The sequence below is a fragment of the Schistocerca nitens genome, chromosome 2 (genome assembly GCF_023898315.1).
Source record: "Schistocerca nitens isolate TAMUIC-IGC-003100 chromosome 2, iqSchNite1.1, whole genome shotgun sequence".
Taxonomy (NCBI): Eukaryota; Metazoa; Arthropoda; class Insecta; order Orthoptera; family Acrididae; genus Schistocerca; species Schistocerca nitens.
In genome coordinates, this window is record NC_064615.1 from 21100025 (window position 1) to 21117306 (window position 17282).

Genomic DNA, 17282 nt, shown 5'->3' on the forward strand with positions numbered 1-17282 from the left:
CGTTCATTTTCATTATGGAAACTCTTTTCCTTGTTGACATTGTGGAAGATGGCCATCTCGTTTCACTGTCAATTATTATGGATTCATCAGCTGTAAAGTTGGAGTTACTAGAACTTCAAGAGGTGCAAATGGCTCTAAGCACTATGGGACTTAACTTCTGAGGTCATCAGTCCCCTAGAACTTAGAACTACTCAAACCTAACTAACCTAAGGACGTCACACACATCCATGCCCAAGGCAGGATTCGAACCTGCGACCGTAGCGGTCGCGCGGTTCCAAACTGAAGCGCCTAGAACCGCTGGGCCACACCGGCCAGCCAACACCAGAATTAATAACTAATACTCCAGAGATAACTTAGTATATCACCAAACATAAATGTATTATGGCTCAATCTGGAATGAGAAATGAAGTTAAGAATAAAACGAGCTTAAAACAAGTGACAAAATAACAAATAGTCATAGAAAACTGAGAACCGTGTAGAGGATTCAGATTCCGTAACTGTAAACATAAAATTCACTCTGAACATGGTTAAGAGTAACACTGGTGGCAGCATTGAAGTACCATATTTTTATAACCAACAATATACGTTATCAGTAGGGATAATTTAAATATTCTCTTTTTCTAAGTTCATTTTCAAGAACTAAGGCTTTGTTCATCTTCACTTATGTAGCAGTACAACATTTTATATTAGTGCATCATAATTCACAAACAACAACAACAACAAAAACAACAACAAACAGATGAGAATTTTGCCACAAATAGATTCTACATTTTCCAGTCCCTACTCATAGTTCTGCTACTGTTGTTCACAGATTCTTTTAGTACAGCCAATCAATGTTTTGACCATTCCTCTTTTCTGCTTGAGATAGTAACCAGAATTTCTGTGAGGGTGTATGAACACGTGAGCCAGCCTTCTGTAGACAAAACAAAAATCACCTAAAGCACAAATACCGGCCATGAAATCATGCTGCACTTAAATGGGAGCCTGTGTGGGGAGGATGTTGTGTATCTCATAGCGATTTAATGTTAAAATTACAAAAAGGAAAGTTGCTACTCACTATATAGTGGAGATGCTGAGTCGCAGATAGGCACAACAGAAAGACTCTTACAATTAAGCTTTTGGCCAACAAGGTCTTTGTCAAAAATAGACGACAGATGCAAGCGCACGTGCACACACATGCTTCTCTCTCTCTCTCTCTCTCTCTCTCTCTCTCTCTCTCTCTCTCTCACACACACACACACACACACACACACACACACACACACACACACACACACACCACTTTAGCCTCTGGCAGCTGAAGCCACACTGCGAGCAACAGTAGCAGTGCATGGTGGGAGTGGCAACTGGGTAGGGATTAGGAAGAGGCTGGGATGGGAAGGCAGAGGGGTAGCCGGGTAGGGGTGGGGGGACAGTGAAGTGCTGATGAGGACACTCAAGGATGAGGTGGGGAGAGAAGGTAGGGCAGCTAGATGCAGTCATGAGTTTAGACAGGGGGCAGGGGAGAGGTGGGGGGGGGGGGGGGGTAGCGGAAAAGAGAGAAGCAAAAAAGACTGGGTGCGAAGAGGCTGGATGGATGAGAAAAATAACTAATGTAGGCTGAGGCCAGGAGGGTTACGGGAACGTAGGATATGTTGCAGGGAGAGTTCCCACCCGCACAATTCAGAAAAGCGGATGTTGATGGGAAGGATCCATATGCCACAGGATCTGAAGCAGTCATTGAAATGAAGGATGTTGTATTGGGCAGCATGCTCAGCAACACGGTTGTCCACTTGTTTCTTGGCCACAATTTGTTGGTGGCCTTTCATGCGGACAGACAGCTTGTTGATTGTCATGCCCACACAGACTGCAGCACAGTGGTTGCAGCTTAGCTTGTAGATTACATGATTGGTTTCAAAGGTAACCCTGCCTTTGATGGGATAGGTGATGTTTGTGACTGGATGAAATAGGTGGTGGTGAATGGAGGATGTATGGGACACGTCTTGCATCTAGGTCTATTATAGGTATATGAGCCATGAGGCAAGGCACTGGGAACAGGGGTTGTATAGGGATGGATGAGTATATTGTGTAGGTTCAGTGGACGGCGGAATACCAATGTGGGAGGGGTGGGAAGGATAGTGGGCAGGACATTTCTCATTTCAGAGCATAATGTGAGGTAATCAAAATGGTGAGACTTTGGGATGTTGTGGGAGACTGGAAAGATAAGGCATGGGAGATTTGTTTTTGTACAAGGTTGGTAGGATAATTATGGTCTGTGAAGGCCTGGTATATTTTGAGACGTACTACTCGTCATTGCCTATGTGATGGCCCTCGGTGGCTAGGCTGTATGGAACAGGTGACAGCTGTCAAATTGGAGGTATTGCATGTGGTTAGTAGCTTTGATATGGACAGAGGTACTGATGTAGCCATCTTTGAGGTGGAGGTCAATACCTAGGAAGGTGGTTTGTTGGGTGGGGTAGAACTAGGTGAAGCAAATGGGGGAGAAGCTGTTGACGTTCTGGAGGAATGTGGATAGGGTGTCCTCAGCCTTGATCCAGATTACAAAGATGTCATCAGTGAATCTGAACCAGGTGGGGCATTTAGGATTCTGTGTTTTTAGGAAGGATTCCTCTAGATGGTCCATGTATAGGTTGGCATAGTATGGTATCCTGGGGGTGTCTATAGCCATATCCCAGATTTGTTTGTAGGTAATGCTTTCAAAGGAGAAGTAATTGTGGGTGAGGATATAGTTGGTTATGGCGACTAGGAAGAAGGTTATTGGTTTGGAATCCGTCGGGCGTTCTGAATGCTTGTGCTCAACAGCAGTAAAGCCATGAGTTTTAGGGATGCCGGTGTAAAGAAAGGTGGCATGTAAAGCAACAATCAGGGTACTGTGTGGTGAAGGGACAGTAACTGTGGAGAGTCGCTGTAGGAAATGGTTGGTATCTTTTATATAGGAGGATAGGTTCTTTGTAATAGGATGAAGGTGTTGGTCTATGAGAGCAGAGATTCTCTCAGCGAGGGCACAGTAACTGGCCACAATGGGGCATCCTTGGTGGTTGGGTTTATGGACTGGAGGAAGCATGTAAAAGGTAGGAGTGCGGGAAGTGATAAGGGTGAGCAGAGAGATGGGCCTAAGGATTTAAGGAGAGACTGTAGATCCTGCTGGATGCAAGACGTGTCCCATACATCCTCACACCACCACCTACTCCAGTACTGTCACAAACATCACCTATCCCATCAAAGGCAAGGCCACCTGCGAAATCAGCTTGTATTCCACAAGCTAAGCTGCAATCACTGTGCTGCATTCTATGTGGGCTTTCTGCATGAATGGCCACCGACAAACCGTGGCCAAGTGACAAGTAACAAGTGGCCCATCCTGTTGCTGAACATGCTGCCCAACACGACATCCTTCATTTCAATGACTGCTTCAGAGCCTGTGTCATATGGATCCTTCCCACCAACACCAGCCTTTCTGAACTGTGCAGGTGGGAACTCTCTCTGCAATCTGCAATATATCCTACATTCCCATGATCCTCCTGGCCTCAACCTTTGTTAGTCATTTTTCTCGCCCATCCAGCCCCTCCACTGTTCCCCTTCCAGCACTACACAGCCCTCATTCCACGAATGCACCCAATCTTTTTACTTCTCTCCTTTTCTGCTACCCCTCCTCGCCCACCTCTCCCCTGCCCTCCATCTAACTTCCTGATTGTGCCTAACTGCCCTACCTTCTCTCCACCAGGTACCTGTGCATGCCCCAGCTGCCCACCCCATCCTCTCCTTACCCCTACCCAGTTGTCACTCCCATCACATGCTCTGCTGCTGTTGCTCACAATGTTGCTTGAGCTGTCAGAGGATGCAATCTTGTGCGTATGAGCAGCATTTTCGTTTGTGTGTGTGTGTGTGTGTGTGTGTGTGTGTGTGTGTGTGTGTGTGAGCTGGCTCAGGTGGTCATACTCTGTCACAGAAATTTCAGTTACCATCTCAAGCAGAAAAGAGGAGTGGTCAAAACATTGGTTGGCTGAGATAAAAGAATCAGTGAACTGCAGTAGCAGAACTATGAGTAGGGACCGGAAAATGTAACATCTATTTTTGGCAAGATGCATTTTTTTTCTTTCTTTTAAATGATTAGCTGCACTAATATAAAATGTTTTCATGCTACATGAGTGAAGATAAACAACACCTTAGTTCTTCAGGGACTTAAAGAAAGTGCTGATTGTGAACTTATTGGCAGGACTCTCTGCTTTTGCAAAAACTTTCGACACATTTTTGTTGTAAAACCCCCTTTGTTTTCTCTGTCTGGTAGTATTTAAGTTTTCAAGAATGGTTGTTCTGTTGAATAGCAGCATTTCCCCACCAGTAAACTGAATTTGTCGCCGAGTTAAACTGTTTCTGGACATTACTTGGCTTTTCCCGACCAATTCAATGAGTACAAAATCCGCAGATATGAATTTTGACCTTTTGTGGGCATTCATTGCTGTGCAATCCATTTTTAACAAAGCTACAGACTGAAACTTAATATATATTAATGACTTACCATTCTACCGGGTGATCAAAAAGTCAGTATAAATTTGAAAACCACGGAATAATGTAGACAGAGAGGTAAAAATCGACACACATGCTTGGAATGACATGGGGTTTTATAGAGGGGGGGGGGGGGGGGGGGGGGTGTTCACAGAAGTCCAACAGATTGCGCTGGACAGCAAAGCGTCAGTGACTGCACATGACAATCATGTACAAAAGGAGCTGTAATGAGAGTGAGAATTAGATGCGCCAGCAGTCGCAGGATGTTGACATTACCTGAAAAGGCGCTTTTGGTGAAGCTGTATTATCAGAAAGGAGAATGTGCTAGTTCAGCGTTACGATCCTATCGCCATAGGAAGGGGATTCGAATGTGTAAAGGTCCGTTGACAAATGCAGCTGTAGTGACAATGATTTCGAAGTTCGAAGCCATGGGTTGTTTAGGTGATAAACCCCGTAGTGGCCGACCGAGCACAAGGCATAATGCTGCTGAGACAGCTCCGGAAGAAATGGAGACTGTAGCAGGTTCGTCTACGCATGGGGAAGTCAGCACTCGTGCAGTGGCACGTCACACCGGCATTCCATACACTACTGTTTGGTTGGCACTGAGGCGTACCCTCTGATGCCATCCGTACAAAATCCATCGGCATCATGAACTGTTACCTGGCGATTTAGTGAAGCAGAGGGCATTTGCGGTGTGGGCATTTCAAAAGATAGCAGAAGATGACGATTGGCTGAGCAACGTGTTGTGGACCGACGAAGCTCATTTCACACTCCGAAGGTCTGTCAACGCCCACAACTGCAGAATTTGGGCTACCAAAAATCCTAGAACTGTTGTGGAAACTCCATTGCACAATGAGAAAGTCACAGTATGGGTTGGATTTACCACATCTACCGTTATCGGGCCTTTTTTCTTCGAGGAAATGTGTGATTCTGGTTTTGTAACTGCTACTGTGACGGGTGAGAGGTACGCCCATATGTTACAGAATCGCATCATCCCCAGCCTGGCTGATGAACACCTGCTGGAACGTACAATGTTTATGCAGGATGGCGCTCCGCCCCATATTGCTAGAAGCATGAAAGATCTCTTGCGCACGTCGTTTGGTGATGATCGTGTGCTCAGCCGCCACTTTCGTCATGCTTGGCCTCCCAGGTCCCCAGACCTTAATCAGTGTGATTATTGGCTTTGGGGTCACCTGAAGTCGGAAGTGTATCGTGATCAACTGGCATCTCTGCTGAATGCCAACATCCGACGCCAATGCCTCACCATAACTCCAGACATGCTTTACAGTGCTGTTCACGACATTATTCCTCGACTACAGCTATTGTTGAGGAATGATGGTGGACATATTGAGCATTTCCTGCAAAGATCATCATCTTTGCTTTGTCTTACTTTGTTATGCTATTTATTGCTATTCTGATCAGATTAAGTGCCATCTGTCGGACATTTTTTGAACTTTTGTATTTTTTTGGTTCTAATAAAACCCCATGTCATTCCAAGCATGTGTGTCAATTTGTACCTCTCTATCTACATTATTCCGTGATTTATTCAGTTTTCAAATTTATACTGACTTTTTGCCGATGATACAAGTATAGCTACCACACCCAACAGACAAGAATTAACTGATGAAATTGTAAACGATGTTTTTCAGAAAATCATTAAATGGTTCTCTGCAAATGAGCTCTCATTAAACTTTGACAAAACACTGTATATACAGTTCCACACAGTAAATGGAATGACACCAGTAATAAATATAGACTTCGATGAGAAATCGTTAGCTAAGGAGAATATTCACAATTTCTAGGTGTATACATCTCAGTAAATTAGCTTACCATGCCTATTTTCATTCTCTGCTTTCGTCTGGCATCATATTCTGGGGTAACTCATCATTGAGTAAAAGAGTGTTCATTGCACAAAAGCGTGTAATCAGAATAATTGCTGGAGCTCATCCAAGATCATCCTGCAGACACTTATTTAAAGAGCTAGGGATCTTCACTGTAGCCTAACAATATACATATTCACTTATGAATTTGTTATCAACAATCCAAATGAATTCAAAAGTAATACCAGTGTACATGGCTACAGCACTAAGAGAAAGGATGATCTTCACTACTCAAGGTTAAATCTAACTTTGGGTCAGAAGGGGGTAAACTATGCTGCCACAAAAGTCTTTGGTCACTTACCTAATAGCATCAAAAGTCTTACAGATAGCCATATAGCATTTAAAAGGAAATTAAAAGAATTTCTTAATGGCTACTCCTTCTACTCATTAGATGAATTTTTGGATGTAGTAAGTGGGTAATTCCCCTCCCCCTCACACACACACACACACACACACACACACACACACAAATTAAGTGTCATGTAATATTTTGTGTAATGTAATATCTTGTATAGACATCTTTTATTAACCTGACACGTTCCACATCATTACGAAGTGTCGTATTCATGATTTATGGAACAAGTACGAATCTAATATAATCTAATCTAATCTAAACAGACAATCACAGAAGTAGAACCTAACGTACAGCCATCTTTTGAGTTTTAGCTAACAAACACAGTTACACGTTTCTTTGTTGTAAAATGCTACGTCCCATGGCCGAGTACTGCTACGTTGCCTTACGCTGTGTATATCTTCGACCGACCATTCAACTGTCCACAGTTGGCATGACGCCAAATCACTGAGCGCATTGATACATTGTTGCATTTGTACACTTTTCATTTTGGAAACAGTTTCTTATGCACATTATCTTTCAAAATTGGGCTTTGCCAGATGATGTACAACAGGAGTATCTGAAAATTGGTTACATTTTCGATATTTATATGAAGAAAATTAAGCTATTTGAAACTATCTCTGATAAAATAGTTCATCAGGAACAATTCCCTACGAAATAGCATCTATTAGGTAATTTCGAATTTTCAAATTTTGAGCCACAATTTGCATCTATTTCGCATTTATTGCAAAATGTGAATTTTTCCAGTCCCTAACTATGAGCTTGTCATTTAAGAACTTACGTTCTGCTTATGAGTATTCCACCAAGTTATTGTTTCCGTTTTATGCACAATACTTCAACAACCAATCCAACAGCCTTACTCAGGTGCTGTGAGTTTTGCTGTTATGTGTACTCGCAAGACCGGTTAGCACATGAAGATGGCTAGATTGGTCGTCAACACTTTGTGCATAAAAATTGGAAATATGTCCTTAAACGAACGTATCAAGAAAACCCGAGAGATCGCCTTTATAATTACTTTCAGAAGAAACATTTACTCTGGCTATGAGAAACATAAGGCTCTACACCCTAAAGATCTGCATGTTCTAGTGAAAAAGAACCAACTGAAGGAAAAGTTTTCCTCCTACTTATAAAAACAGTCAAACATCGCATCAATGGAGTACTAAACACATGGTATGGACACAGTGTTTAAACCAACAGAAATGTGCCCAAATATTTGAACACCGTAAAAAACTGAAATCCACCACTTGCACAATATGAGTACATAGAAGTCCTTGCACATGCAATCAAGTATATATAGTGACACTGTCATTTCATCTAGACCCAATCAATGCTATGCTATGACATAGAGATTAGATTTACTTTCATTCCAATTGATCCATAGTGAGGAGGTCCTCCAGGATATAAAACATGTCAGAAGAACAATAATACATGACAAATATTTACAACTGAAACAAATAAGCTAATGTAACTTCCACAGGTCCCAAGTGGAATGATCGTCAATTTTTTTTAATGAACATTATATGAAAGAATCATTTTACAAACACTCATTAACTAAGACTACATTAATGCACTGAATTTAAAAATTAAAAAAAAGTTTTTTTATTTATAAGGTAATAAACATATAATAGAACTACTAGAATACTTATTGACAATGAATACATTACTGCACAGAAATGGTGCAGAAGTTAGGCTGTACACACACACACACACACACACACACACACACACACACACAAATAAATCAGTTGGTTCTGCTGAGAAATTCATAAACTGAATTTCATTGGTTGGTAAGCTTTTTATGGCTGCTGGCAAGTTATTGACAATGTGTGTTCCTAAATAATGCACACCTTCTTGTACAGGAGAAAGTGGCTTTAAATCCTTGTGAAGATTATTCTTATTTCTAGTAATGATTTCATGAATTGAGTTGTAGGTTTGAAAAAGTGATAATTTTTTATGACAAATTTCATTAAGCAAATTAAGTTATAGAAATTCGAAAGCACAAAAACAACTGTAACACAAAAGAAAATTATTGAAGTTAGCCAAGTTGGGTGCCTTAGTACTACACAATGTGAACAGTACAACTGTTGACCACTACAAGCTAAAAAGCATGCATCAGTACTACTCCACGATTGTTGAGTGGATACATATAAACAGTTCTGCTGGCTGAGATTGTCCGAGATTGTGCTGGCAGCTGTTATAGCTAGGAACAAGAAGACATTTTATTTTATTGCCAAATACGGTGTAATTTTTTGCCATATTTCGTGTCATTTTTGGCATTTTTTTTTTATTTTTTTTTTTGTCGAACTCCATGTTACTTTTTTGGCAAATTCCATGGTATCTTTTGGCAAATTCAGTGCTATTTTTTGGGTTCCGTACCTCACCCAGTAATACCAGAACCCTTATGGGATCACTTTGTAGTCTGTCTGTCTGACTGTTTGAAACCCTTTACCTCATGAATAAGTAGACATATAAAGTTGAAATACACACATCAAAAAATGTTTTGCATCACCTCTGTTCTGAGAGTTCCGAAACCTGTACAGAAAATTGGAACAGAAATCAACATAAACATAATTTCTGCCCTTTTTATTGTTCATGAAAACCACACATTGCATGTCGTACCACCAGACTGCGAGACCTTTACCACCAGACTGTGAGACCTTCAGAGGTGGTGGTCCCGATTGTTGTACACACCAGTACCTTTAATACCCAGTAGCACATCCTCTTGCATTGATGCTTCCCTGTATTCGTCGTGGCATACTATCCACAAGTTCATCAAGGCACTGTTGGTCCAGATTGTCCCACTCCTCAACAGCGATTCGCCATAGATCCCTCAGAGTGATTGGTGGGTCACGTCGTCCCTAAACAGTCCTTTTCAATCTATCCCGGGCATGTTCTATAGGGTTCATGTCTGGAGAACGTGCTGGTCACTCTAGTCGAGCGATGTCATTATCCTGAAGAAATTCGTTCACAAGATGTGAATGATGGGGGCGCGAATTGTGGTCCATGAAGACTCATGCCTCACCAATATGCTGCCGATATGTTTGCACTATCAGTCGGAGGATGGCATTCACATATTGTACAGCCATTACGGCACCTTCCATGACCACCAGCGGCGTACGTCGGCCCCACATAATGCCACTCCAAAACAGCAGGGAACCTCCATCTTGCTGCACCTGCTGGACAGTGTGTCTAAGGCGTACAGCCTGGCCGGGTTGCCTCCAACACGTCTCCGACGATTGTCTGCTTGAAGGCATATTCAACATTCATCGGTGAATGTGATGACAATCCTGAGCGGTCCATTCAGCATGTTGTTGGGCCCATCTGTACCGCTTTGTATGGTGTTGTGGTTAAAAGATGGAAATCGCCATGGACATTGGGAGTGAAGTTGCAGCCTATTACGCACAGTTGAGTCATAACATGACATCCTGTGGCTGCACAAAAAGCATTATTCATCATGGTGGCATTGCTATCAGGGTTCTTCCAAGCCATAATCTGTACGTAGCAGTCATCAACTGCAGTAGTAGCCCTTGGGCAGCTGGAGCGAGGCATGTCATCGACAGTTCCTGTCCCTCTGTATCTCCTCGATGTCCGAACAACTTTGCTTTGGTTCAATCAGAGACACCTGGACGCTTCCCTTGTTGAGAGCCCTTCCTGGCACAAAGCAATTATGTGGTCCAGATCAAACCGCGGTATTGACCGTCTATGTATGGTTGAACTACAGACAACACGAGCCGTGTACCTCCTTCCTGGTGGAATGACTGGAACTGATCGGCTGTCAGACCCCCTACGCCTAATAGGCGCTGCTCATGCAGGGTTGTTTACTTCTTTGGGCAGGTTTAGTGACATCTCTGAACAGTCAAAGAAAATGTGCCTGGGTTACAATATCCAGAGTCAACATCTATTTTCAGGAGTTCTGGGAACTGGGGTGATACAAAACATTTTTTGATGTATGTGTGTGTGTGTGTGTGTGTGTGTGTGTGTGTGTCACACATTAAAGTCTACAGTCCCTTGATGGTGTAAAAAAGTGAAGGATCTAAGCCAATGGTATCAAAAGATACCGCCATTAAGTCACATATTTTGATACTCACAAACTCGCTCATTGAAACCTATAGAGTATTTTCCCTTGATATAGAATCATGAAATTTTGCAAGAAGAAAGGTTTCACAGTGCAAGTTAAGTGAAAAAAATCAGAGAACTTTCAATTTATAATTATATCCTGGAATGGATGAACTGTCTATATTCATAATTAAGTTTGTATGGAACTGTTAGCGCGCGAGTCTCTCACACGTCTGGCCAATTTTTTTGGCATAATCTGTGTTTTTTTGCCAAAGCAGTGTAATTCTTTTTATCAAATATGGTGTACTGTTTTGAGCAAATTCAATGTCATTTCTAGCCTAATCTGGTGTTCTTTTGTCAAATTCAGTGTTTTTTGTGTGAAATTCGATGTTATTTTTCCAAGTTCATTATCTTTAACCACATTTGGTATTTTTTTTTTGGCCCAATTCCATGTTTTTTGCCAAAGCTGGCATTTTTGGGTAATTTGACATTTTTTTGCCAAATTCAGTATTTTTTTGGCCAATTTGGTCTTGTTCTTGGGCCAAATTTGATATTTTTTTGCCAAATTTGTTGTTTCTTTTCTGCCAATTCCATGGATTTTTGCCAAATTTCATGCTATTTTTCCAAATTTGGTGCTCTTTCACTGTCACATCAAAATTCAGTGTGTAAGAAATGAACTGTTATTTTAACAAAATACATGAACCTTAGCCTTGAGGAAATTAGAAGTCAATATGCAGTTTTAAAATTCAATAACTATCACTATGAATATCAGTAAGCTACCATTCTCAGACTTACAAATTTTTACATGGCAAAATTATAAATTTCACAATCTTGTACAAACACCCGGTTTTGCATTATTTCACTGAAAAGCACTACTCAGATTATTTTTTTATCATTATTTGCTTGTCTCTAGTTATAGCCCCCTGATGATTCCAGCACTGGGACATGAAATGTTAGGCAGAGAAACATGCTCTTGACCACGGCCTAGAGTCATCAAAACAAAAATTACTAAAGCACTTGCCAAGCGTCATTTATCACTGTAATTTTAAAATTTAGTATTGTCTAGTTATCTTTCTTGAATTCTGTGCCTCTATCACCAAGTGAGTTGCTGGATCTTTTGGAGCCACCAGTAAAAATAATATCAGTGAGCACACATTTTGTGCCGAATAAACCAAATTTTGTCTTGGGTTCCTTCTTGATAGAACAACTTCATGATTATAAATGAAAAGTGCAATACTCTGAAGGAACAGTTCTGTAGTGGCATATGCAGTAATTTAACTAACAACATAGCCACACAGCTCCTATAGCATAACACAAAAGCAGACAACAAAGATTGAAAAACCGAGTAAAAAATGGAGAAAATTGAGGAAAAAATTAGAACAGGCAACCAATTACCTCAAGCTGTAAGTTGTGTGGCAGGTTAATACATATAATATGCCACATTAATACTAGTAAAACACACACACACACACACACACACACACACACACAAAGTATTGGGAAAGGGTAGGCAGGTGGTTAACATAGATAAATTACTCTGGTCTTCATTTTTTTCTATTTTGGAACTACAATATCAAGTAGGAGACAGACAGAGAGAGAGATGTGGGATTGACTGGAAGGGGTAACACTCCGGCGTAGGCAGGGGAAGAATGGATTAAAAAGAAGTGGGTAAAGAAAATGGTGATGGCAAAGAAGAATGAAAGGGGCACCTAGGAAGGGGATTGACATAAAAATGGTTCAAATGGCTCTGAGCACTATGCGACTTAACTTCTGAGGTCATCAGTCGCCTAGAACTTAGAACTAATTAAACCTAACTAACCTAAGGACATCACACACATCCATGCCCAAGGCAGGATTCGAACCTGCGACCGTAGCGGTCGCTCGGTTCCAGACTGTAGTGCCTAGAACTGCACGGCCACTCCGGCCGGCTAGGAAGGGGATTCACAGAGGTTTAGCATACAGGAGATGCATACTGCAAGGACATCGTGTGTGTGTGTGTGTGTGTGTGTGTGTGTGTGTGTGTGTGTGTGTGCACAATATAAATCAATCAACAGCAAATAAATTATTCCTCTACAGTTCCACATTTGCATCCCCTTAGTGCTTAAGAAGTGGCCTGCACATAGTCAAAATCTATGTACTTACCATGGGAGTCAGAAGCAGCAGAGGTGAAATCTGGAGGTGGCTCCTGCTGCAATGATGACTGAGGTATACCTCCAATTACTGGCACTGCCTGCCCCATTGTTTCAACCGAAGGTGATGATGATGAGGTTTGAACAGCAACCAGCGGAGGCTTCATAGGCTGCAAGTTAGGTGGTGGCCTATGAGGCGCAAGAGGCCTCAAGTTACTGTTTATCTTGTTATATCCTGTTGCATTCTTAAAGTTATTAACAGCAGTACGTAGAAATCTATTAGGAATAAGTGTATCTGGTGACACATCCTTTTCTTTACAGTCAGGACATTCATGCTCTTCTGACTCCAGTAGTACAGTACGGATACCTATGAAATTAAAAAATGGTTTCATTACACAAACATATTCACTGTTGTATAAAAATTTGAAACTCTCACAACACACACGAAAGTTTCTCCTGGGAAAAATACTATTCATCTGGCAAAGTATTATGAATATTGAATAATGACACCTACTTGAAATCATAATAGATTATGAACAATAACTGAATACTCCCTTTCTTCAAGCATTGCTCCACCATTTTAGATAAGCAAGTTTAGGCAACAGAAATGAATCACTGCCAGCAAAACGCAGGCATCTGGCTTCAGACCTCAGACCAGCCCAAATAAAACAACTCAGAATGTACTCTGCAAAAATCATAAAAATCTAACGCTACCATTTAATACTTTAGGTGACACTGGTAACAGACTATCTGGTTAGTAAACAAAATTATCTTTACACTGACATTGTAATAACTTATGTGTCTAAGATAACCAGATAATCATTTTTGCTATATCTTTACGTCAAACAAACTTCCTCCCATTTCTCGAACAATGAAAAATACAGGATGGAATAATGACAATATTAGAAAAAGGACAGATTGCTACATTGCTACTCACCATGCAGCGACAATACAAAGACTGTCAAACAAGTAACATTTTGGCCACAAAGGCCTTCTTCTGAATTAAACACACACACACACACACACACACACACACACACACACACACAGAGAGAGAGAGAGAGAGAGAGAGAGAGAGAGAGACATGGTAGGTGTCAATGGCAGCCAGACACCTGTTGTGTGTGTGTGTGTGTGTGTGTGTGTGTGTGTGTGCGCGCGTGTGTGTTTCTAATTCAGATGAAGGTCTTTTTGGCTGAAACCTTACTTGTTTGACAGTCTTTTTGACATGCCTGTCTGCAAATCAACATGTAGCATGGTACATGGTGGGTAGCAGTCTATCCTTTTCTTAATACTGTAATCTCTCCATTTCTCTGTTGGGATGAAAACACAATTTTATAGTCTTTTATTAACAATGGCTTTAAGTTAATATTCTGTCCCATACAACACAATAATAATGTAATTTACTTTACTGAATGTTTATAGAAACAATATTTTTAATATATCATTAGAACTGTTTTTCCTAAATAACAATATTACATAATACAAAGTCAATTTAAAAAAAGCAATTGGAGTTTCACGAAGCATCATAAAATCTTAGATTTCCAAAATTATTTAATGACACATATATGTCCCCCATGAACCATGGACCTTGCCGTTGGTGGGGAGGCTTGCGTGCCTCAGCGATAGAGAAGGCCGTACCATAGGTGCAACCATAACGGAGGGGTATCTGTTGAGAGGCCAGACAAACATGTGGTTCCTGAAGAGGGGCAGCAGCCTTTTCAGTAGTTGAAGGGGCAACAGTCTGGATGATTGACTGATCTGGCCTTGTAACATTAACCAAAACGGCCTTGCTGTGCTGGTACTGCGAACGGCTGAAAGCAAGGGGAAACTACAGCCGTAATTTTTCCCGAGGACATGCAGCTTTACATGCAGCTTTACTGTATGATTAAATGATGATGGCGTCCTCTTGGGTAAAATATTCCGGAGGTAAAATAGTCCCCCATTCGGATCTCAGGGCGGGGACTAACCAAGAGGACGTCGTTATCAGGAGAAAGAAAACTGGCGTTCTACGGATCGGAGCGTGGAATGTCAGATCCCTTAATCGGGCAGGTAGATTAGAAAATCTAAAAATGGAAATGGATAGGTTAAAGTTAGATATAGTGGGAATTAGTGAAGTTCGGTGGCAGGAGGAACAAGACTTTTGGTCAGGTGATTACAGGGTTATAAATACAAAAACTTAATCATAGCTAACACTTGGTTCAAGAATCATTAAAGAAGGTTGTATACCTGGAAGAATCCTGGAGATACTGACAGGTTTCAGACAGATTATATAATGGTAAGACAGAGATTTAGGAACCAGGTTTTAAATTGTAAGACATTTCCAGGGGCAGATGTGGATTCTGACCACAATCTATTGGTTATGAACTGCAGATTGAAACTGAAGAAACTGCAAAAAGGTGGGAATTTAAGGAGATGGGACCTGGATAAACTGAAAGAACCAGAGGTTGTAGAGAGTTTCAGGGAGAGCATAAGGGAACAATTGACAGCAATGGGGGAAAGAAATACAGTAGAAGAAGAATGGGTAGCTCTGAGGGATGAAGTAGTGAAGGCAGCAGAGGATCAAGTAGGTAAAAAGACGAGGGCTAATAGAAATCCTTGGGTAACAGAAGAAATATTGAATTTAATTGATGAAAGGAGAAAATACAAAAATGCAGTAAATGAAGCAGGCAAAAGGGAATACAAATGTCTCAAAAATGAGATCGACAGAAAGTGCAAAATGGCTAAGCAGGGATGGCTAGAGGACAAATGTAAGGATGTAGAGGCTTGTCTCACTAGGGGTAAGATAGATACTGCCTACAGGAAAATTAAAGTGACCTTTGGAGAGAAGAGAACCACTTGTATGAATATCAAGAGCTCAGATGGCAACCCAGTTCTAAGCAAAGAAGGGAAGGCAGAAAGGTGGAAGGAGTATATAGAGGGTTTATACAAGGGTGATGTACTTGAGGACAATATTATGGAAATGGAAGAGGATGTAGATGAAGATGAAATGGGAGATAAGATACTGCGTGAAGAGTTTGACAGAGCACTGAAAGACCTGAGTCGAAACAAGGCCCCGGGAGTAGACAACATTCCATTAGAACTACTGATGGCCTTGGGAGAGCCAGTCATGACAAAACTCTACCATCTGGTGAGCAAGATGTATGAGACAGGCGAAATACCCACAGACTTCAAGAAGAATATAATAATTCCAATCCCAAAGAAGGCAGGTGTTGACAGATGTGAAAATTACCGAACTATCAGTTTAATAAGTCACAGCTGCAAAATACTAACGCGAATTCTTTACAGACGAATGGAAAAACTGGTAGAAGCAGACCTCGGGGAAGATCAGTTTGGATTCCGTAGAAATGTTGGAACACGAGAGGCAATACTAACCTTACGACTTATCTTAGAAGAAAGATTAAGAAAAGGCAAACCTACATTTCTAGCATTTGTAGACTTAGAGAAAGCTTTTGACAACGTTAACTGGAATACTCTCTTTCAAATTCTGAAGGTGGCAGGGGTAAAATACAGGGAGCGAAAGGCTATTTACAATTTGTACAGAAACCAGACAGCAGTTATAAGAGTCGAGGGACATGAAAGGGAAGCAGTGGTTGGGAAAGGAGTGAGACAGGGTTGTAGCCTCTCCCCGATGTTATTCAATCTGTATATTGAGCAAGCAGTAAAGGAAACAAAAGAAAAATTCGGAGTACGTATTAAAATTCATGGAGAAGAAGTAAAAACTTTGAGGTTCGCCGATGACATTGTAATTCTGTCAGAGACAGCAAAGGACTTGGAAGAGCAGTTGAACGGAATGGACAGTGTCTTGAAAGGAGGATATAAGATGAATATCAACAAAAGCAAAACGAGGATAATGGAATGTGGTCAAATTAAATCGGGTGATGCTGAGGGGATTAGATTAGGAAATGAGACACTTAAAGTAGTAAAGGAGTTTTGCTATTTAGGGAGTAAAATAACTGATGATGGTCGAAGTAGAGAGGATATAAAATGTAGACTGGCAATGGCAAGGAAATCGTTTCTGAAGAAGAGAAATTTGTTAACATCGAGTATTGATTTAAGTGTCAGGAAGTCGTTTCTAAAAATATTTGTATGGAGTGTAGCCATGTATGGAAGTGAAACATGGACGATAACCAGTTTGGACAAGAAGAGAATAGAAGCTTTCGAAATGTGGTGCTACAGAAGAATGCTGAAGATAAGGTGGGTAGATCACGTAACTAATGAGGAGGTATTGAATAGGATTGGGGAGAAGAGAAGTTTGTGGTACAACTTGACTAGGAGAAGGGATCGGTTGGTAGGACATGTTTTGAGGCATCAAGGGATCACAAATTTAGCATTGGAGGGCAGCGTGGAGGGTAAAAATCGTAG

The 17282-nt window shown here is 41.2% G+C and overlaps 1 protein-coding gene across 4 annotated transcripts in view; it reads right to left on the reverse strand.

Annotated features, from left to right (window-relative positions):
- Positions 1 to 17282, reverse strand: part of LOC126235680 (E3 ubiquitin-protein ligase RBBP6) — a 400367-nt gene that overhangs the window by 243714 nt on the left and 139371 nt on the right. For all 4 annotated transcript variants that reach the window (XM_049944411.1, XM_049944412.1, XM_049944413.1 and 1 more), the window contains exon 10: positions 12934 to 13287. In XM_049944411.1, the coding sequence (XP_049800368.1) occupies positions 12934 to 13287 (354 nt within the window). The remainder of the gene's footprint in view (positions 1 to 12933; positions 13288 to 17282) is intronic.